Source organism: Schistosoma mansoni, chromosome 1, assembly GCF_000237925.1.
Source record: "Schistosoma mansoni strain Puerto Rico chromosome 1, complete genome".
Taxonomy (NCBI): Eukaryota; Metazoa; Platyhelminthes; class Trematoda; order Strigeidida; family Schistosomatidae; genus Schistosoma; species Schistosoma mansoni.
In genome coordinates, this window is record NC_031495.1 from 23,470,820 (window position 1) to 23,495,258 (window position 24,439).

The window sequence follows — 24,439 nt, forward strand, 5'->3', positions numbered from 1 at the left end:
AATTCAGTTTCATTGAAAACCATCAAGTTTGATTGCTTTGTTGATGCTCTAATTCAATTATTGACTTTGTTCCAACTCTAAACAAGTTTACAGTTCATTACTAAATTTATCGTCATATTCAACGTCCTATTATGTTTACAAAATCGTTATTATAAAACTGAGAGAGCATTACACAACTACTATCACATTCTTAATCAAATTGATATATATATATATATATATATATATATAACTGTCTTCTACTTCTAGCTACAAATTATTCACTTGATTCGGTAATATTGAGTTCGCTTTTGGTGAAACTATGCTCTCTCGGTTGAGTAGTCTAATGATGCTCAGAAGCTATATATTTCATATTTCTAGTGTTTAGACTAAACAATAAATAAACGCATCTACGACAGAAAGGAAAGTTTGACATTAGTTTTAAGGGTTTGTTATGTTTGAGGAATGCTTAACTGAATTGGCACTGGGAAACCGTGAACTGGACAACGCAAGTATAAATACAAAGACAACCGATAGTAATTTATTTGACCCGTTAAACAAAATAAAAAGATGGATGAATACATTTATTTCCATTTGATTTATTCACAGTCAGACTAACTTATATAATTATATGGAACGAAATATTTAGTATCTACCGACACAAATGTAGAGTTCTATACAGTTAAGCTCATATAGCTAACGCATATAACTAATTAAGAAAATTATATGGTTGTTTTTCCCCAATATTTGATCATATGTCACAAAAGATTAGGAAAAATCAAATTCGTAGTTCACTTGTATTTCAATCTATTTGGTCATCGATCATCAGGTTTAGATTTTCCCGTTGTTGATTTCCAGAGCTATATTTGATGAGGTACCATTATTGTTCAGTCTGCATGAAAAGAAACTGCGGTATTGCGTAGATATACCCAGTGATTATATGTTACACGGCGGATAGTGGATTAACCAAAATAGTATATTTAATCCCAAATGGAATTCACCAGTCATTGATTCAAACACTAGAAAGTTATTCAGAAGACTGTCAGGCCCTGATAGTCACCACCTTTGCATTTTTTATTAGTACTGATAAATTGTATTTTCATTCTGAATAAAACGTTATTCATGAAATCTCCTAATAGCTACTATCCAAATAATTACAAAATGATGAATTATAATCTGCGCTGATTGGTCATCTGATTAGTAAAATACTGGAGTGATTACTTAATCAACAATTATTCCATTGATGTGCCTCAATATTTAAGTCCTCATGAAACCAAGAACTAAATCTTAATCGCTCCATATAGCTACTACCGGTCAATAAACTAAATGGTTCTAAATACAAAGCAATCAGTCAGTATAAAATTAATATGAATTATTTATTAGATAGTAAATAATTTATTAAAACTAAGTACTGGAGAAGGCTACATTTTTTAATGTTAATTGAAATAGAATATTTATTTATTTAAACACATAAACATTGATACAAAGAGGACACCAGATATATATGCACCACACAAAAATTTGTCATTTCATTTAGTTGTGTGAGGGTAAGGTAGTGCTCAGACCGAAGCACGTGGTTTTCTTAGGGTCCACACCCGGAGCCTTTGATCTAAAGGTCTGACCCACAAGGCAGTGGAGCATCGCAAAGAGATGTAGACCCATGGTAGCCGGTCACAAACGATTGTCTCATACGCCATTTGTTTCCTCAGGATACTGGAGCCCATGTGCACCATTGGTTTAGAATCAGGATTTTCCAACTCCCCTAGGTGAACTTTCCGTGTCCACCAATCCGGTTAAGGCGCCGGATATTCGCTTTTCGTCCTCTCAATTTTGTCAACAATACCCTGGCCACGAGAAGGCAGTGAGTAGGAGATCTCTGGCAGAGGTTGTATACGCGTGGCCATGTGAGAGCATTTCGAGAGGGAGAGCAGGCTCTCTCCACTCTCGGCCGTACCAGGGCATTTGGGGGCGACAATAGAATATAATGCAGTTGTAACTAATTGTTTGTAAACACTTGTTGCATTATGGATTAGAATATTTTATTTCCAATAATTTGAAATTGTTTATCAGATAAAATGTTGAAAGAATAATAAATCATATGCTAGTAATATGAGTAAGTAATTTCTTTTTTTCTTCTTTTATTTGTCTTATTTCATCAAATATTATTTGTCAACTCTTTATATCTTCAGAAATTATGATTATGCGAACAATGTCAAGTTGTATGTATAGCAATAAGTTACGTAAACAAGAAAAGATGATGATTTGTAAAAAAAAAAATTGGAGGTAACAGCAATCAATTTATTTAAAATAAATGGAAATGTATTTCCTTCTATATATAGCCTGAGCTTTTCTACATGCACTTTAGAGGATTCAACGATATTGAGAATTTCTCCTCATTCATTTTGCTGATAACATTTATTTTGGAACTGATTTATTAGAAAAGCATAGTTTAGAATACATACTAGAGAACTGTATGAATCAGTACAAATTGTCAGATATTTAAACGATAGAAGATATTAAAGAATTGTGTTTTTGGCATTTTGTTTGATTAATGAAGATGTGACTAAAACAAACTAAATTTTTTATATCTTTTAACGTATCTATACAATTCTATAGTCCAGCAACACTTTATTATCATACATTCATTAGTACCTCTTTATTAATTGTAGAGATTTTCATTCTTTCACTTGTACATAAACAAATTGATTGTTTTTAAATAACAACTTGAAATTCCACTTCCCTTAATTCTATTTTGATACAATAGTTTACTGTAACCCTATTCTAATATGTAATGTACATGGTTATTCATTTTGTCTTTCTTTTCACTTGAAATAATCATTATTAACATAAGCCATGAAGAACAATTTGTAAGAATCTGTAAAGTAAATTGATGAATAAAATCCATGTTGAACATTTTTCATTTTAAACAATGAAACCAGTAAAATTAATTTCATGTTCATTGAGAAAATGATTCCCTTCTCCACCTACATTGACAACAATTACAAAAACCTAGTGAAATCAATAGATATCGAATGGTTGTTCCACCATATTTCAAGATTTCTCAATATACTAGTCATATGATATCAGTTAGTATTAAATACTTTCAATCATTTCGACTATCGATTTAACTAATTGCACGTAAAACATTTCAATTCAAGCATGCTTGATCTAAGCATCACATGAGTTATATGAAGGAAGACGTTTGAAAAATCAACGGATTATTGTATTTTACTGATTTATTTTTACGCATACTACTACAATGACTGGTATTGAATTGCACATTTTCCATTTCGTGTGAACATTAAACTTAAGTTTTTCAGTACATATGATTGGTTTCAATAGACCATGTTTATTAAGATCGTTAGAAAAATCCTCCTATTTAATGAACTAGATTCAAAGTACCTCCGAAATGCTTTTTGTGAAAGACTTATCCATAGAAATATAGGAAATAAAAAGCTATGTATGAGATTACTTAACTACTGAATGGACTTTAGAAAAGCAATATCGTACCTAAAACATCTCCCGTTACTTAAAGTATTATTAAGACGTTTTATAATGACCCAGTCAACAGAACTAATCGACAACTGAACAGTTAACTACTAGAGTTACTGATCTTTAAACTCCAACTATATAGATATCAGAAGGCAGAACCATTGGTTACCTCACGCAACTATAGCTGTCATTTATACACAAAATACTAAAGTAGTTTGATTACGAGTTAATTATCAAATAAATAATCAGGAATAAGAGTTTTTGTTCTTACGTTATCAAAAATAGACTTCAATTCTACTTACTAAGTCAAAAAATTTATCCTAACTGATAAAATTTATTCAGTGAGAATCCTATCCCGACCATCGACGAACTCAATCACATAACGTTTCAAATAGAAAACTACTAGTCTATGAACTGCCAAACATCTCCAAAACAGTCACAATATTATGTATTCAACAATTTTGCAGATAAGTTGCATTTTGAAATAATAATGATGTATATATTCAGTTAGCATCATGGTCTGAAACCAGCTAACTAACCACATAGAACTAGGAAACACTGGACAGTTTTTTCGTCTTAGTATGGTTCTTTTCAGGAAAGAATGCTTGGGATGAACCCCGTCATAGTATGATGCATTCTGGCTTTCATTATCAGTTTGTGGTATGGTTAAACCCAATTGCGAACAAAGCATTTTTCTCATGAAAGAAACTGATATTTTAATGATCATCAATCACTAAACTTATCAAACGTGTATAAATTACTTCCACAAAAGTAAACCCTTTCAGTATGACTAAGTGATAAGCGTAGATAACTGCAATTATTAAGTATTATGTTTAAAAATGAAAAATATCTGTTTCAGAGTCCACAGAAGTAATAAATTGGATGATCCTTCATAAATTATGACCTTAGATGTTTAAGATATTGCTAAGTAGTTTAACTACAAAATGATTCGCACAAACATAAATCCGGTAATCACCCAAATACGTTTAGATATATTCAAAGCCCCCAAATACCCTGGTACGGCCGAGGGTGGAGAGAGCCTGCTCTCCCTCTCGAAATGCTCTCACATGGCCACGCGTATACAACCTCTGCCAGAGATCTCCTACTCACTGCCTTCTCGTGGCCAGGGTATTGTTGACAAAATTGAGAGGACGAAAAGCGAATATCCGGCGCCTTAACCGGATTGGTGGACACGGAAAGTTCACCTAGGGGAGTTGGAAAATCCTGATTCTAAACCAATGGTGCACATGGGCTCCAGTATCCTGAGGAAACAAATGGCGTATGAGACAATCGTTTGTGACCGGCTACCATGGGTCTACATCTCTTTGCGATGCTCCACTGACTTGTGGGTCAGACCTTTAGATCAAAGGCTCCGGGTGTGGACCCTAAGAAAACCACGTGCTTCGGTCTGAGCACTACCTTACCCTCACACAACTAAATGAAATGACAGATTTTTGTGTGGCGTATATATATCTGGTGTCCTCTTGTACCAATATCTGTGTTCAAATAAATAAATAAGTATATTCCCTAACCAAACACAGTTTGAACAGTACGATATAATTGCGAATGAAAGTTTGTGTACTAGTCACAATTATTATGATAGTTAACAATGATAATTGTCAGTACGGACCAATGAAGTTTTTACTCGATTTTTGGATTAAGCATTAGCTGATTACACATAGCTTTATGACATGATATTTTGCCATAGTAATCCTTTTAGATGGGGAATCAGTATTCCAAATTCTCACACTAGTTTAGTTTGACTTCTAACTTACCCGGTTAAAAGCCCTATTCATTTTGTGAGCAAACTAAATTTACAGTCAAGTTTAAATTACACTTAAATTATTTGTTTAACTAATATATAAAAAACTTGTGCTGTTCAAATAGATCTGTTGTTAAAAAATAACACTTTACCTCCGTAATAAGCATTTCATTGGTTTGCATAACCTGATGTAAATTCTCAAGGCCCCACCTGTTTGTTTACATACTTGTGAATATGAAAAATTTGCTTTCGCAGTTCACTATATTGTGCATCAAATCTTTATGTTGAAAAAACGGGTGTTGTTTATTGAACTGGACCCATTGTTTGGATGGAATACAAAGAACTCATGTTTTATAAGATATAAGCCCATATGCTGTGTAATTAACTATATATAAAAATATATATATACTGTTGTAGATAATGTTGATTGTCCGTGACATGTGCCACCCTTACTTTAATGTATAAAAAGCACTGAATCCATTCCGCATAAAGAGTATTCTGTGTTTGAACAAAGCAACTATCCATAGCTATCTGATATTAAATATCTATCCTCTTTGTAAAAAAACTTCAAAACACCAATCAAATATCTTCTGTATAGTTCAGGGATCAACTCCATTTGTCAACAAAAGCATGATCTGTTACGCTTACTGGCACCGAAAGATGAGGTGTAATGATTCGCTAACCCATTTAATTGGTACCTCGATTTTTATTACAATTAAGGGAGATAGATGAGAGCACGTTTGCTGAAAATTATAGTAAATTTTCGTGTGAAAATACTAAAAATGTCGAATGTTAGTCAAAACTATGAATCGAAAAGTCCAAATCATGTGCCTCATCCTCATATTATAATTTAGCTCCGTAGGAACTCAACGATGTTTGTAATAATTATTTATCCTGCATTTTGTTTACGGACTCTAATTTCAATTTATTTTCATCATAGTATAATATCTACTGGTTATGTTACATTGGGTCAATTAGTAATCGAGCATATGATGAGTACATGTAACTGACCAAGAAATAGCTTCCATTTTTAAAAGACAAGATATACACCAATGATGACTTGATTTTCTAAGGGAATATATATATATATATATATATATATATATATATATAGGAATGAGTATATGTACGATTCCACTCAACTAGGTCAATAAATTCCCTCATTGTCTTTCACTCGAGCAGCCGGACGGGCTCATTTATAGGGAAATTAAGTATCAGTATCAACTCCCGGACACTGCACGTAACATCTTACTTTCATGTTTTAAATCCCTTGACATTCAATTCTTATCCAAGCTAATGATTCTTGGCGTGCTGATCCACGAGTGATTATCGAGACAAATAAATTTTCACTGAATTTTACTCCACAAGATTAGCTAATTAAACATAATTATCAACTTTATAAATTGTATAAGAAATATAGATAAGTACTTGAGTGAGTTACTGTATTTAAAGAATAAGATTCCAAATATTTCATATGTCGAAAATTGAGCCTCCTAACTATACAATGCTGAAGTTAATAGGTCATATATGTTGACTAGATAGCCAGCTTGTCGGTGAAGTTTAGACAGGTTTATCTCAGTTTGAAATGAATGATTCTTATACTACACTGAAAATATTTAGTTGCACTAATCGACATTAATAGTTCTCAAAGATGAGAATATCATAGAAGTCACCATTGAAACGCATCAGTATGCTAAAAAATCACATGGAAGTCGCATGTTCCGAGCAACATAAAATTGGGTACATTCACTCCACTGAGATGGGACTTTGTGTCGTGTTATCTTTATTCTTCAACGATTACGCAGAACAGAACCATGAAACTCGTGTACACTGACAGGAATAAGTTAGATGTTCGTTAAATTAACATAATAATATATCTTAGCTTTTACAATGATAAGCACTGCTTGTAAAAGCAGGTGGTAAACTGGCACGAGCAATAAACATCATAGCCACGCCAGTCAGTAAAAAATCAAAAACTTACCAACAGATTTACTATTTTTATTTATTACTTTACAACGAAGATGAGCATTACCTACTAGCATAAAAAAGCTATGTATTTTGTAAACATGTAAATGTCATGTTTTACAATTAAAAAGTAAGACAGAGAAGTCATGCCTTGTATAATCAGCCTCTGACAGACATACATAATCCAAGAAATTTTTGTAATTTATTCTTTCAAAGAGTATAACTTTATAATTCTATCTAATTGCATGTCTGAAAAAAATAATTATAATGAAAACAGAAACTCTTGGATGAATACTTTTTCCTCTAGTGAATCAAAAATAAGAAGTAATCCAAATACATTAGTATAATAATGAAGAAGTTAGGACTTAAACATTCCAAACTGTGTGCAACTCTTTTAATGTGGATAAAACACATAAAAGCGAAGACAAGGGGACTACAGCTTCGTTCTCCTTATCGTAAACATTAGTAAATGACTGTTGACAAAGATGGTAACAACAAATAGTCCACTGATATAATAAAAACGATAAACAATGAAACATACACCGAGAGTTCTTTCTAAGTAGAAACATGGCTTTAACATATTCAAAATTATTTGTAAAAATATATTCATAAGAAAAAAATATTTCAATTTTAAACATATCATCATAATGATAAACAAGTATTTGAAAACAAATAATGTGACAAAGAATATAAAGTGCGGGAGTGAAGTATACAGAAACTTGTATTTATATAATCAGAAATGAAAGTGAAAGTTATGTAGCAAAGAGAAAGAAATAAGCATTTACACAGGACAGTGTGAAATGGTTCACTGGGAATGAAACTTCAGTCGGTAAATCTGTTCTTACGAATCCAGATATACACGCCTATAATTTCGTAAAAGCCAACGAGAGTTTGTTAAACAGTAATCAGTATCCCAACACTAAACATCATTAAAATATTGATACAGGTAAATGTCAATGAAAAAGTCAAAAAAATATGCCGTATATAGGTAAGGTAATATGCTGAAGGATTACAAATGAAAGATTAGTAGGTATATTTTCACCAACAGATAGATTAATTTCACAGTACTTATTTAAAGTTTTCACAGATTTCGCTTATGAATTCCATCGCAGGGAAAGCCATTTATTTCTAATGATAAACTGTAACCATTGGATATTTTGCTTTTTGAGGGAGGACAATTTGCTTTCATCCCGTTTTTGATATAAAGATCTTCATCTTTGGGTGGAAGTAGAAAATCGTTGCGTAGAAGTATGTAAAATAGAACTGGATTCAGCAGATTCATGATGAACATACTTGTCCCCAACAATACAGTATAAAAAGGTGTCATTTTTTCGGGATTCATATACATGCCGTATGAAATACGAAGCAGTGCGAAACCCCGAAAACCTGCGAATGTAGTTAGGTTCAGGACAGAATTGAATCGATAAGACATGTTCACTGAAGGAACTCTGTGCATTTGCATCAATTTACGGGTGTGAAGAAATATGCTGTTGATCTCAGCAAGTAGGGCGATAACTGTGTATGCTATGTACCGAACTGACAGTACATTATAAATAAAGGCACTCAGAACCTATAAAATAAATGTGTAATAAATTCACGAGTTTGAAATAACTGTTTGCGAATGTATAACGGTGTGTGTACTATTGCTTTTGCTGGAAAATTTGAATGAAATCAATTTTGATCCGTAAGACTATTGATTATTATTCTGTACTGTGAACAAGAATGTAGGATTATTAGAATGTCATAGTTAAAATAGTGTCTAGTAGTTTTATCGAAACTCAATCTAAAAGCTGTAGTACTACCTCTTATTTCCTATAGGTATGAACCAAATTGCAGTTATACTTTAAGTTGCACGCCTTCAGATTACTTTAGTAGTTTCTATTTGTGGGGTAAGTGATATGTCAAGTTTTCATTCGAGAAATTAAAATAGGAAGCGTTGATTTTCACTAAGTAATATTTCTGTTCTGAAATGAATGTTTCTAGTCAGATGACACCGTAGGTTCTACAGCACAGGATCGCGCGGTTAATGCTGACCCACAACATCATGCATACATCAAAGGCCATAAGTATAAGCTGGTGATATACCTGAGTACTTGCTAATGGAAATTACTTGTGCTTGTAGAATACTTTTTTGGACACCCCATCGTCTTAGAGCAACAAGACGATAGATTTATTACCTCACAGCAACTAGTAATTCTGATTATCTCTTCCTTTTAGACCTGCCACTCTTTTATGCTGTTATTTGTGATTTACAAGAAAAATGATTTTAAAATAGATTATGCGGTTTTAACATAAAAGTCATTTGCCGGTAGTACCAGATGAGTGGTATTCACTACATAGTTAGTATGACAACGAATGTGATACAATGACTACACATCAGTTCCAACTGTTTTAAGGTTAGATAACTTCCATTGATGGTTCTTATGATTTTGTTGTGTAGGCGCAAGAAAAGCAACAGGTAAGCAATAGCATGTATTTTAGTCTTTTTGAGATCCTACAGTGGTAGACAGGTCAGCTGGAATGTGATAATATTGGCTAAATACTTCCATAAAAATAGTAAGTTTTTTCGGATATCCGACGAAGTCATGCAATCACACCACATTGAACAGCCACAAACGGGTAATGTATCAAGTTTGTAAAAATACGGCACGCGCCCATGTTTGATAAAGAGAACCACTTGATTTGCAGAAATTCGGACACTCAGAACTGGAAGATTTAGTCTGAAACGTGGATTCAGGGAACCATTGGTAATCATAAACTAACTATACCAATTTTCAGTGAAAAAATGATAACAGGAGTAAAAACAAACCTGGTAGGTAGAGAGTTGATTGCTAACAGGATGAATTCACTAAATGTTGACATGGAGGCTGACATTTCGGGGTCACCAGAACCATGGTATGACATTTCCTTTGGAGGACTGGCTTCTGCTGGTCCTTTATAACTCCCTGGTCTGGGTCCTATGGACGGTACAACAAAGTGGCTTGAGATGTCACTAGGCATGGCTCAGAATGGAAGCCAGTGGCGATCCTGCCGTAAATTACTTTAATTTTCTTCGTAAAAGTGAACGTAACTTCTTTAACCAAAAGAATTCTGTCTGGTTGTATTTATGGTAACTGGACTGTTTCTCTGATTATTATTATAATTTCACTCTCCTGCACTAGTTTTTGTTTGTTGTTGTCCGTCTTTTTATTATGTGCACTATACATTCTATATATTTTCACAGTCTCATTGTTATTGTGTGGCACATTTGTACTTGGTGTCCCCTTGTACCAAGGTTTATGTCTTCAAATAAATAAATAGAGGACTATGATTAACGGATTGAAATCGTGTCACCACTCCCGTTTAAGTGAATATAACATCGAAGCCTAAGATACAGTTATCCCAGGGCGTTCACGTGACTTTTCCGTGAAATAAGGGGAGGTATTTCTTTCTAGAGTGTTTAACGTGAGGAAAATGTATTCCTACACCAAGATACATCCCACTAGTGTTATAACGTGATTAGTTGACTAAATATAGGATTTTAATATTTCCCAGAATTACAGTCTGTGGTGGTTCATGAAAATAGACGGCTAGACAACCAAGATGAAAGTTTGAACCTAAATTTTGCACTTATTATTTAGCATCATAGTTCCTTAGCCACAGAGATATGAAGTTAAACACGGAAAAACTAAGCAATTCTCGACAGACCGAAAATTCATACTACTGTCCAAAGTTCCTAAAATTTGCTTACATTATAAGAACTTTAGTAAAAATACGTTTCAGACAACAAATTACAATTATTTGAATACTATTGGTCGGGCGATTTGAAATGGCTCGTATATAGGAGTAATATGTTCGTATATGAGAAATATCAAAGCCCTTATATCTTAGTCAAGGAAACAACCTTGTGACCAATGAAAATCTGGACTAGATCTAGTGGAAATCAGCACCTTGGAAAACACAATACATTACTTTTAATACACTGTATTACTTACTGCAATGTGATGCAATGTCAATTCCCACATTTTGAACAATTGCCTCTGGGTAAACATATCCCAAAAATCATAAAGAAAGTAACCTAGGTAGTGTTAAATCTTAACGTCGTACAGTACCAGTAGAAACGGCCACTAAGTAATATGTAAAAGGCACGATATGGTCTACTGGATCATTCATCAACTCAGGATAATAATAAAAGCTGAAGAAAATTAAACCACATAGTTTTGACAAACCATAATAAATCCCATGTTCCAATCAAAACAGCATGCAACCAAGAAATCACCATATTGCGCCACTTCCATATGGCAAGTGAACCTTTGCAAACAACAGTCGTAGGGGGATTTACTCCTCGTAAAACATAATCTAGCACGCTGAAAAAAGTCATGGATAATGCGATGCAGATGGTGCCGCAACCGGCACTCGCAGATGGCAGGAATCCATGCCAGTACATTGGCGTTGTAAAGCTGTCGTGATCACTGATCACGCTTACTTGACCTTCGATTTATAATGTGAACGGATAATTTTGTACACCGTTAAATGTTCCAATGTCAGTATCGGTTTCAGTTTTGTGTGAACGAAAGGCTGCGTGATATGATTTCGTTCAACTTTCTGTCAGACATACCGAAAGGAGGAGCCTCATAAAGGGGTTGAAGCGAGGAATTTAAACCGTTCAAAAATACCACAGGTATTCGGAGTTTGACAACGGCTTTACACGTAACACCTATATAATCGAAGTATACCAACCCAGTCAGATCAGGACAAAGGACCATCAAAACTGTTAAGGGATAAGCGACTAATAATGAATTGCCAGGACGCTGGTTGAATGTGAGCTGATTAGTCATGGAAGTAATAGGAAAACATGACCTTTTAAAGTTCTATCAGCTTACATTGAAATAACTTTAACAAGTGATTGAGCTTCTCAGATGAGAAACGTTACATTTGCTGCAATAGTAATGATACTACAGTGGTAGAACGATAAGTATATCGTCATTTGATGCCGTTGTTTGTACTGTCATTGGTTTTCTATAGACAGTCAGACAAAGCCGTTGATAATTTCTGTTTATAAGTGCCGAATTCCAGTTGTATCTGTATTTAACAGATTAATTGTAAGTTCAGAAGTATAACCGTGAAGAAAAGTCGTGATTTCATTGTGCGAAGCTATTGATCAACTTGTAAACCAGAGTTTGAAATCCCGATGACAACTGGTACAGTCCGTAAGGGTGGAAGACTACAGATCGAGAGCGACGGTGGCGTGATGAAGTCTCTAAAAGATGGTAAACTGGGAGTTCTACATTTTTGTTTGATAGGTGAACCGAAAAATATCGAAAAGAACATAAGAAGCCAAGAGTGTCACTGTGGACTCAGTGAAAAATGATGTCAGTGTTAGGATACAGGTTACAATGTCGTTTACAGCTTTTAGGAGATTCACTCAACTGCGTAAAGTGATGATTCGGGCGAATGATAGTGTTTTCAGACTACCAATTGAACTGGACAGGTTTTAAATCGTGGAGTTATTGAACAGCTAAATGATGTACTGAAATCATCTGTTAGATAACAACCATGGGAAAACTACACCTCATAAAACAAAGTACGACTTTGAAGTTGAATAGTCACAGTAGCTCATATGTGTCATAATTTTACGGCGAAGTAACGTCAATCTTATGAATAATGACAGATGTGCTGAACGTTCGTCTGTGTATTATTAGTGTAACGATTGTATGTGTAAATACAAACATACGAAGACTATGGTGAGGTCTGTGGATAATTCCAGTAGTCATTTAGATTGAAGATACCACCAGTATTGTGGTTTGATAACTATTAACCAGTAACACCTATAATCGAATCGTACCCCACTCACTTAAAATCAGAAGTCAGAAGTGAAGGGGTTGGAAGGTATACTTGATGCGCTATCAATATATCGAGAAGCGCTTGATCTGATCTGGTTAATGATCGTAGGAGATGTTTCCCGCGCTGTGTTGTAACGTGATCTGGTGCGGACGCATAACCGAACGCCTTCAACTAAACAAGTCCACTAAAACTAATGTGGTCAGCATCGAATGTCGAGCACTTAAAAAGCTACTGATTTTGGGGAATTATTTACAGCTACAAGATATTTCCAGAACCCGCATTGCATGTAAATGAATCGAAAACGGAATTAAGATCAATTTCGTGTAATAAGGGATTCTAGCCATGGTTTAGTGTGTAGCGGTAAATAAACCCCGAAAATCAATAGCTCTGTAAGTGTTCGACATTGGATGCTGACCACATTAGTTTTAATGGACTCACCTAGTCAAAGGCTCTCGGTCATGCATCCGCACCAGATCACGAGTGAGAACGCCGTGCTCAACTTCTACTGCTATCGCTACCCAGTTTACACCAGTCTTTTCTCAATATATTGATAATCTATCAAATATATCTTCAACCTCCTCACTTCTGTCTTTTGATTTCACCGGGTGGGCATGACTCAATTATAGAAGGTGTTGCTGGTAAATTGTTGTCAAACTAAAATGCCTGTGGCATCATCAACCGTGCGAGACAACAGTAAATACAAAGCATATGGTAAAATTTCGATAAAATGGTTACCAGTGATGCAACTAAGGTTTATAAGGCTCCGATGACGTCATCACTTCTTAAATGGCTGGTGCAAAGAGCTTATTATCTAGCGTTAAGCATCATATTACGTACGGTAATACGACGAAGTATCCATTTAGTACACGGATCGCTTGTGTACATACAATACGTTTTCCTCCGCGTCGACTAACGAGTCATAATTTCACATGATTTCGACTAAAACTTGACGGCAATGACAGAATATATGACTACTCTGTGTGAAAGTAACTACGAAATGTTACCATGGAACTCGCCTGGGTTCCTCTCGCTTCCAAGTAATGAGAATTTGAAGTAGACAGCAGTTGGAATTTGGATTATATGCGGGGTATTGTCGAATAAATTCTTGGATCAATACAGTGTTGTGGACTGAATTTGTTTAAGTTTAAAATTAATTGAAGCCAAATACGTAGCATTACCGAAAGAACAGTCTAAACGAGACCTAAGGTCGCATGGAATATATAGTTCTAACCAGCCGTAAATTTCTAGCATTCGTACCCTCTGCTTGTGCATGGAACTCTACAGTCGTAAATTAGGCAGGTAGCAGTCAAATAAATAAAACACTAGTAGGTAGTTTGTGACGGAAGATAGTTGATAGTGATTAAGCAGAAAACAGTTAATTTTGTCTTGCTTATACAAGTGGATATGTTACGATAAGATCTGAAGAGGATCGATGAACTGTTCGACTTCCAGTAACCCAACTGCAGGATGATTTGGTTAGGGCTCAGTGACGTTTCACTGACTCCGAAGTCTCATAGTAAATACCAAAGTTTTCCTAACATATTGAGGTGAAGAAAGAAATACTGTTTACCCATTCATCAAACCTAGTTAAATGAAGCTACTTGAAACCAAATCGAAACTCCTCCAGAAGTGAGGTATGAATTACTGACGAATGATTTATTTCAAAAACACTTCTGTCAAAGTGTGTGTGAGATTTTAAGTTTTGAGGGCTTCGACACAGAAACCTTGACGGTTCAAACTGAAAAGCACTAAAACGTTAACATTTAACTTGCACCCATGTGATGATTAGGAGTATTTGCATTATAGTACAAACTGGGAATCTCAGAAATAACGCAATTTAACCAAGAAGTATTAGATAAGCTCAAACGAACGTATTGTATTTGGAATCCAAAATCAAGCAGTCATCAAGTACAAAGGAATCATTAGTTCATACAAACATTACAATCGAACAATACTGCAAACTACTTTTAAAGGAGTCACTCAGCATAACATTTAACATTTAGGTGAGTTTACTTAGCCATTGGGAGTTATTTAAGTCCTAATAACAAACTTTTTCACTGATCTACTAAAAGAGGGATGTTCTTAAGGTAACTGATTCTTAGTTGGTTCTTTTTTGAATCATGAAATAACAGTATTCTGGGGGGTCACCATCTGGCCTTCAGTGACTCTGGATAACGAAGATACCTAACCTACTTCTGTTTTGTACACATGAATGCTTGGAATAAAGCATACCGTGCATTTTTAATAATTTTATCAATCAAGAGAAGACGGATGGTGGCTCTCTGTGAGATCCGAGACGTACGTTTTGTCTTGCTTGGCACTCGTCAACTGGATTCACATGCATCTCGGAGTCGACAGCCACTCTAGGATGTGAACCAGTACTGTTCGCTTTAAACTCCAATTTGTTGTTTACTGCTACCCACTAACCATCTCTGATGAGAATTCTTGTGAATTAGTGGCAATATCGCGTCTATCCAATCACGATGTAAGGACTTAAGCACTAATGATTGAATCCAGATGACCAATATACACTGAATCTGTCAGTTGTTCGCATGAGGTGCACTTACATACTTACGATTTCACTTTACAGTTCCGACTAAGCCAGCAGTAAAGTCGATTGGCCCAGACTTTTGAGTCTAAAGTTCTAAAAGCTTTGACAACAATACTGCTAGGAACTACACTGTAGAGGTTGGTAATGGTTTCAACCAAATACCTCAAATTTTATGCAGTGCCCAATGCCGACGAGTAAAATACTGATGACTTGTCGTGCAACAATAACCACTACGTTCCAACAGAAGGATACCATCACATAACTGGCCACGATTACTATACTTTCTAAACAACCTTATTCAATTTATTTTATGTTGGACATATAGATCATAATTGTCATTCGGTTCACATCTAAACAAAATACCTAAAATCTGTCTTATATAATATCTGATTACAAGTACGAATAATGTTTAACACTGTATAGTGCTTGAAAAGGACACTCATCAAAAGAAGGCCAATCAATTCAACAGAGAATGCTAATATCAACGACCTGTTTATTGAAAGAACATGTACAGTTACTACCAATAAATTTTCTGTATAACTGTAGGAGCTTGAAGTCAATCACCACTCTTGTGTTCACCAGTAAATAGCCTCAGTATGTAACTCCTGGCGTCCTGGTGAGAAGCTGTGACCAGTAGAGTCTGATCCGTGCCGTATGAAGCAGATATTCATCTCAGGTAATAGATGAAGGGTTGCGCAAGATCATGGGTTGATTGGAGTTAGACATTACCACCTCCCAAAGCCGGCTCAGTGATCTATAGGCTAAGCTTTTACTTGCGAGACCAAAGTTTCTGGGTTAGGGTCTCGCGTTCGGGATCGTAGATGAGTACTATCATACTACGACGAAATGGTCGTCCAGTTCTTCCAGACTTCTGACGATGATCTAGCCTACATCAACTCGTGATTTTAACAGTGAAAATACTAAAATCTCCACAAATCCCCATGCTATAAAGATATATTGATGATAAAAATCTCATACCAAATACAGTTGACCCTCCCGCCATCAGTGTTTAGTAGAAAAAGTACTCAAAAAATGCAACCAATTATTTAATTTTGTCACTTTGTACAAGATAATTTTGAGTGCTCCGGATAACCATTTTTACATCTTCATTTGAACATTATAAACAAAAGTCAAGAAAAGGAAATCAAATGAATAATCAACAAATAAATGCTGATTTTAATGGCGAACTCATTGCAAAATAGAACTCTTTCTAATTAGATTATACATTCTTACAAAGGGTTTATTTCTTGATGTATTCAAAAAGGTTTCCTGATTATATCGTAAATCTTTTTTCCAAATGAAAAGAAATTCATTTCAGAAAATGGATTTAAAAGACGAATTTGATGAATTAACTGAAAAAATAAACAGACGATAGACGATCAAACAACGTTAGTATTCCTGACCCAACGTTTTGCGTGATCGAAATATATTTTTCATAATAAGAATTGGTTTGTTAATATCAACATAATAATATCCATTCTATATTGCACTTGAACCAAGTACTGGAGATTCATGTTTTCCCGAAGACAGTTTTGTTGATTTTTTATGTTTTTTACTACCAAGACCGAATACTCCAGCTGATTTAAAAAACATACCTTTACAATCTTCTGTATACAACTCATCACTATTGTCGGAACTATTAGTAATATTATTATTACGTTGATTTATTTGTCGTCCTCTCGATGAGCTTGGACCACCAAAACATTCTAACTTACTTGGCAACAACTTTTTATGCTTTACAAAGGCTTCTTTATCTGTATTCTGTACTTGTTTGTATTCATTCGATAAAAATTGAATATTTTTTTGACTATTCAGCAAATATTTATTATTTCTGTTACAATTGAATTGTTTATCATCTACTTGGGTAGTTTTCTGTAAAGCATATTTAGGCACTTGTGTAACAGGTACTTCGGATTTTACAATTGATAGATTGGGCTTTCTATTCGTTGGAACAATGATTGATGGATGTGAAGTGGATTGATTTTTTATAGGATGGTAATCTTTCTGACAATAAGCTAAAGCTTGAAACATCATTGGATTATACTGAACAAAATTAACAGCTGCAGAAAAATAGAAATATATGATTCATTTAAGTTGTATTACTTTTTCAGATTATAAATATCAGTTCATGTATGTTATCGTTTCTAAGCTAGATAGTTTGATGAAGATGAAGTATAATCAATATACAGTCTGGCATAAATGTACATTGGCTCAAGTTATCATAAAATATTAGCACAACGAGGTAAAACTAACATTTATTAAGGGGTTGGAATATTTTGTTTTAGCAATGATGATTAGATAGACTAAGCATGAAAGAATGATTTAAAAAGATAGAAAGAGAGGACAGATCTGGAAGACTATTGAAAATCGAGATCTAGAGCCAGAAGAAGAGTGGATCTATATAATTAATTGGGTTTAATTATAAGCCAAATCAACCAACGTCTTTAATCACTGATTGTAGTTATCGCGCGGATCCCAATAAGGTAGTTTTCAATTATTAATATGGTTAAGAACATCAGCCAAACAATTGATAGACTGATGCCACGACTTAGTTTGGCTACCCTTTGCTTCCGTTTGGTATATTTCTATTCTAGGTAATATCACTCATCGAGTTAAGTAATGGTTTGATCTACGTAAAGTAAATCCATGCAACCTCAGTTGATAAATATTCATAACCTCACCAACCAATTTGCCACGGCCGCCGAACAATTATATAAAACTGTGTATAACTGAAAAGCTATTCCTCTTTACTTCGGAAATTTATACTATTTTCAAGTTTGAACTTTCGAATTTCATCCCATGAAGATTTTAGTAGGTACAATATCATAGAAGTTTTATATTTCAACGGAATACGTCCTCACAGTTCCTTAGTTTCCGAAATTCATTCAGCAAAAGTGCATTCATGATATTATTTACTTCAATAATATTACTCTATTGAAAGAAATAAAATTAATGATTTAAAAAAAATAATTTTTTTACTACTCTACAGCTCCTCTAGAGTGTATATTTATTCATTAACAAACAGAAAAAAATAAATAAAAAGTACATTATTCATCATATTTGATTTGTATTAATATAGAAAACAGTCTCAATGCATTTGTAAACAACAGAAGAAAGTCAGAATTCATTATCTCAGTTTTAGTCAAGATAGAATTTCAGAAATGAGAGACCAAAAAATGAGAAAATGTAATAAATTATATTGAATTGTATATTTTCGTTAGAAAAATTACTGGTAAAAATTGATTTCTATGAAAATAATATTATTTTAAGACTATTTCAGGAGCACTTAATCAACTGAGGACACATTGCTCCTAAAGAGTCTTCTTTTAAAATAATCTACACAGTCATAGGAGTTGCATCGAAGGGAGGTCGAATCAAAATCTTATACACTGCTGAGGCATTGACAACCTACCAACTCAAGCCAGAACTTTGCTTGCAAAAACGATACATACAACCTCTTATCCTTCTTTGGTCCTCATTACCTTCTGTAGAGTGTTCTGGTTTTGATTATTATTATTATTATTATTTGACTTTTTAAAATTAATTTTAATATTTTAATCTGTAGTCAGTTTTTATTATCCTTAAACGATTTTTCATGATTATTATTTTAACATTTGTGTTTGTCGTTTTTCTTCAAATCTGTCGATTGGACAATTATCTTCCATAACTCTGACCCGTGAATTATTTTCATCCTTACATCCTTACCCCTTGATTATTGCGTAACCTCATGTGATAATAAGTCTCGAATTAGTGTATGATGCAATCCATATAGCTATAAATATGAATGTACAGCTTAAGTAAATGATTTCGTCGAAACAAAAGTTTTCTTCGTTGAATTCTCTTTAATTTTATTCAATGACAATGGGTTATTTTAACAATTCACATGTATCATGAAAATGATGTTTCTGAAGCTACTTCATTACATGTTTACAAATCCCTTTTTTCTATCATATTTTTCTCGAATGTTGTAGGAGACCTTCTGACCCATTGACTTCGTGAATCAGTAGATTCTTTGTAGGGTAAAATGAATGTAATCTGAATTATATATATATATATATATCCCTCCAAAACGTTGTTAGACTCTTTACTTATTTACGAACATTACTAAATTATTTTTCTTTATTGTTTCGCGTAGTTAGTTTTGATGATTATTCTGTAGTGAAAATGTGCTTAGTGCATTTAAGATGATAGTTTACACTATTCGACGTAAAATCAACAAATAATTACAAAAAAAAACATTAAATTCAAGATTTATTTGTGACTGAAGTTTGTATCTTAACTTGATAATACAACGATGAATTATTTAATCATAAATTTATTATCAGTATGGGGTTGTGAAGATTATTATGATTTTGGTTGAGATCATGAACCGATTAATATTAGACCACCATCGAAAAACTGGAAGCAGTGAAAGGCCGTTTCGTCCCATTGTGGAACTCCTCAGAAGCGTGCATTCATGGTTTCGCTCACAGGATCCAAACCCAGGGCCTTCAGACTTGAGCGCAAACGCTTGACCTCTAGAGACCACTGAGCCGGTATCTAACGGTGTTAATGTCTAAAACCAACCAATCCGGAGGCTAAGCGTTAGCGAGCAAGACTGAAGGCCCTCGGCTCGAATCCCTGGAGCGAGATTGTGGATGCGCACTTATGAGGAGTTCCACAATGGAACGAAACGGTCTTCCAGTGCTTCCAGTTTTTCAATGGTGGTCTTATATCAATCAGTTCATGATCTCAATCAAAATCATATATTTATTGATAAAATTACGTACAAATAGTTTTCTTAAATACATTTTTAGCATAACGGCAGTTTAATTATTGATCAGATTACGAGTAAAATTAATTTGAATAACATCTATTTATTCAAGGTACTGATGAAATGCAAACTCTATACTATTTCTCTTTTGTCGAAATTAATTAAAACAGTTTGAATGTCCAATTTAAAAAAAGATAGCATAAATCTGTTATGAAAAGTGAAGAAACCAATATTTACGTCAATATTGTAAAGGATAATTCATAAAGGGCAGTATATTGACTACAATTACATCTCCCACCAAATGAAAACTGAGAGAACGGCTCAGTCATGAGGTCTTTGGATGTATCACTGTGTGACTCAGGTTACAATATTTAGGAGACAAGTAAGTCCCTGAAAATTTTAGACACAATTAATTCATGAATGCGAATCCATACAAAATCAAGATTCAGAATTTCTTATCGAAAGCCCAAAAGTTTCTAGTAACCGCGCGTATGAAAATATTCAACAGTAATTAGGCTCAAGTTTTCTTTAATAATATAAAACTATGGTTCTTTTCACAATCAATTTATAGCTTTAAAGTTATCTTAGTAAACATGTCAAAATCTATGGAAGAACATCTGATCAGTTTAATTATTTTATCATGTAAAATAGTGTTATGGATTGGCTTTCAGTCAGAAAAAATAGTCTAAATATATAAAAGGTTGAATATATAAAGGTTGGATTCATAAAAATACAACTAGCCTGGTATTTGGGATTGATCTACTCTACCCTGAAGGTGATTACTTTCACTGAGATATACCATCTGTAAAGGATATCCAGAATTCGAACTGCAGGATGCTGGGATATGATTAATTTGTGTACTAGAAGGTTGTGGATAATAATAGTTTTGGTTATTCCATTTTTTTTCAACCTGATGATGACTTTGATCTACTGAATAACCGGATTTTAGATTGACATCCTGGCTACAGTTTCCTTTCACTTCGGACATATGAAGGTTATCACGTAAGCTGGAGGTTTGAAATTGTCCTCCACTACCTACATTTGTTTTCGATGGAACAAATCGGACCGTAAATAATTCAGGTGGTCTTGCATATGGATCATCATCCTCGTAATACACTGTTTTATTTTTAAAGAGAAATCAAATAAATGGGGGATGATAATAACGTGAGTTTATAGATGCATATATTAACATGTTGATTTTTAAATGAGAAAGTATCTTTTAACTAGGAATAATTTAGACCACTTGCTTTCATACTCATTCCCTGTTTTGTTTTAATATTATATAATCAAAAATGCGAAAGATTATCTTACTAATATAGACATTAACTTACAGAATGATATAAACAAAATCAGTAAATAATGCCTGAAGTTTGATTTTGTTTAGTAACAATGAATAACGGAGTTTTAGTAAATCACCGGCATTTCAAATAGTCATATTCAGAGAGTCTAAGAAGATCAGTAACTATAAATGGTTTATATGCTTAAAAACCACGTATAACGGTTGATTTCTTTAAAATATTCATATAAGTTTGATCGGATTTTAAGAATCTGCTTTACTTCCTTTTTTGTGTATCTACATAGATTTAACCATAATATATTTCAAATATCCTTATTTACCGATAATCAGTATTTTACACACTGGAAAGGAACGTTTTTTAGTAAAACTATGAGGTATTTTACTCGAAAAAACTATTTTTTAAATGTTTTTTTAAAAGATATTTTCATGCAAATAAAAATAAACAAACAGTTAATCAGGTGATTTGTGGTTTAATCTAATATGTCAATAAGTCTTAATGATATAAATAGTTGAAATATATTTCAACAATGAAGAAATATTGAGGTTTGAATTTATTTTTAATCCACCATGACGGTATGGCTGATGAACTGTTATTTTTAATGAGTGCACTAACGTATAATAAGCTCTCTTCACAACTATTGTACCATATATATGTTTGACAGTGATCTCATTACAGATCTTTATTGTTACCAAAACAAAGATAATTGAATTACCATTTAAAAATATAGCATTACAAACTGCTGGGGCTAACAAACAAACAGCTCATAATTATGAGTTTCGTTTCACCTTGACACATGAAATCTATTAAGCCAATATATTACTAAATTCGCTGAATTTTTCGCTAAAAGACTTGGTAAACATAGAGAGTATGATAAAGTGAATAAAAACTTAAATGAAATTTAAAAGGCTGATTATTTGTAAAATAAATAAGCAGATATTGTGAAATTACGGAGGTGGTGATTTATGATTGGTATATGAACAAAGATTTCGCTTAGAAGTAGTAAATTAAAGACCATTTATTACACAATTTTAATAATTAGAAAACCATACTGACTGGCAGAACAAAACTAACGGATTTTAGACAAAATAACGTTCAGGTGTAGATTTAAAAAAATGATTTCATCAACTAAAATATGATTCCATTAAAGATTAGAAGGCGAGACTATTATTTATGGACGAGCCAATCGGAAGCGTTTCAAGGATTTCAAGGTCACGGCGCCGATTTCGGTACCTGATGCTCATGTACGGTCAGTTCACAGAGAATTTTAAAGAAGACTTGACAATTAAGCGGCTACAACAAATAAAACTACTAAGAAGTCGCTGTATTTGTAATTACGAGTATTAAATGACTTGTAGACCTTGTACAGACTACCGTGATGTTGTCCTTCGATGTAATATATGTTGAAGGAAGACGTTTGCTAGAATAAGAACCTTTATCGCTCGATCCACATTGGGACCAAGGCATATTATAATAATTGTCGCCAACTGTATAATAAAAGCACCAGTAACATTGGTTGCAATAATCGCAGATGTTACTGAAGCTTCGGCTGTGCAGTAGTATGAGTATTGTAGGGATATATATATATATATATAATAAAAATAATAAACTTACACAACAGGAGTACACACAAACAATAATGAAGCTATGTGGTCGAGGCTGAGAGGGTTTTTATGACTTTATCATGGCTCCATAGACCAACTATTATGGAGCGATATGGATGAGTTTCTCTACCTTATGCATTACGATTTTGGAACCTTTGAACCTTTTCCTAACATTGACAAGTTTTTGGACCATATTAAAGAAGTGTATCCACTTTTATTATTTGGTTTTATATAATATATTTTTACTCTATGCTGACTGTTTACTGATTGGCTAACATTTCTCAAGGTCACTTAAGATTTGTTCAAAGGTCGTCCAGAAATTGTAGTCTCGCCGATTAGAAATCAAGATCAGTCATGGTAAGTGATCCAAGCTAGACAACATCATCATCTTGAGTAAGTAAAATAAACCGCAAACTTATAATGACAAAATTTTGAGTAAAAGTCAAAAACTTCGAAGTCAAACATTTCTTCAGTAGTTTAAATGCATCACTACATCCATCATAATGTTCAGGGTTAGGAAATTGAACTTTATTAACTATATTTGAGCAGTTACACCCCGTTAACTTTGAAACTAAACAGCATGAAGATTGACCATAGGTCCTAAATTTTCCTATCTAAATCTATATGTAACATCATATTTTACATCCATTTTGTATTGTTTGTTTGAATCTTCCCGTTGATGTTTAGGACTTCAATTGATCAGTCTCTTATTGACATAAACACCAATGGAAAGATTCAAACAAAGAATAAAAAATGAATTTAAACTTCACCCCATCGCACAAGCAAGTAGCTATCGGAACTCATTAGCTAATTGGAGAACATGATGGCGTTTGAAGAGGACAGTACTGGGTTGTAGTCCCGGAGTGAACACTTAATCTGGGATTCAGGTACATCCAGATGATGAATCCCAAATAAGACAAAACGTGCGTCCTGGATTCCACTGCTAGCAACCATCCATCTTTACATATCATATTTTACAGTTCATACTTATATAAAGATTTAAACATATTCAAGAACCAACTCATTCAGTACATAAACTACAGTTGACTTGTATATACAATAAATAAACGACTAAATACTATTAAATATTACAATAGTACCATATAATACTGTCACACAAATGTATCAATTTTCTTTTTTTTAAAAAGGATCATATTCACTAGTTTGAATGTATTTTTTCTCTAAAATTTATTTTAAAAGACAATCACATGGTGT

The 24,439-nt window shown here is 33.7% G+C and overlaps 2 protein-coding genes across 2 annotated transcripts in view; both read right to left on the bottom strand.

Moving 5' to 3' along the window:
- Window positions 1-8,147: 8,147 nt before the first annotated feature.
- Window positions 8,148-11,668, bottom strand: Smp_140510 (putative transmembrane protein 56). Its single transcript, XM_018793725.1, has 4 exons — window positions 11,407-11,668; window positions 11,290-11,372; window positions 11,173-11,255; window positions 8,148-8,768 (listed from the first exon to the last, which is right to left on the bottom strand). Exons 1-4 carry the CDS (start codon window positions 11,622-11,624, stop codon window positions 8,280-8,282), a joined length of 873 nt encoding a protein of 290 aa, XP_018648208.1. The 5' UTR covers window positions 11,625-11,668; the 3' UTR covers window positions 8,148-8,279.
- A 4,933-nt stretch (window positions 11,669-16,601) lies between these two features.
- Window positions 16,602-24,439, bottom strand: part of Smp_140520.1 (putative ank repeat-containing) — a gene marked incomplete at its 5' end in the record, with an annotated part of 47,196 nt that continues 39,358 nt past the window's right edge. Inside the window, 2 exons of the mRNA XM_018793726.1 lie at window positions 16,602-17,632; window positions 21,109-21,441. Coding sequence (XP_018648209.1) covers window positions 17,052-17,632; window positions 21,109-21,441 — 914 coding nt within the window. The 3' untranslated portion in view covers window positions 16,602-17,051. The remainder of the gene's footprint in view (window positions 17,633-21,108; window positions 21,442-24,439) is intronic.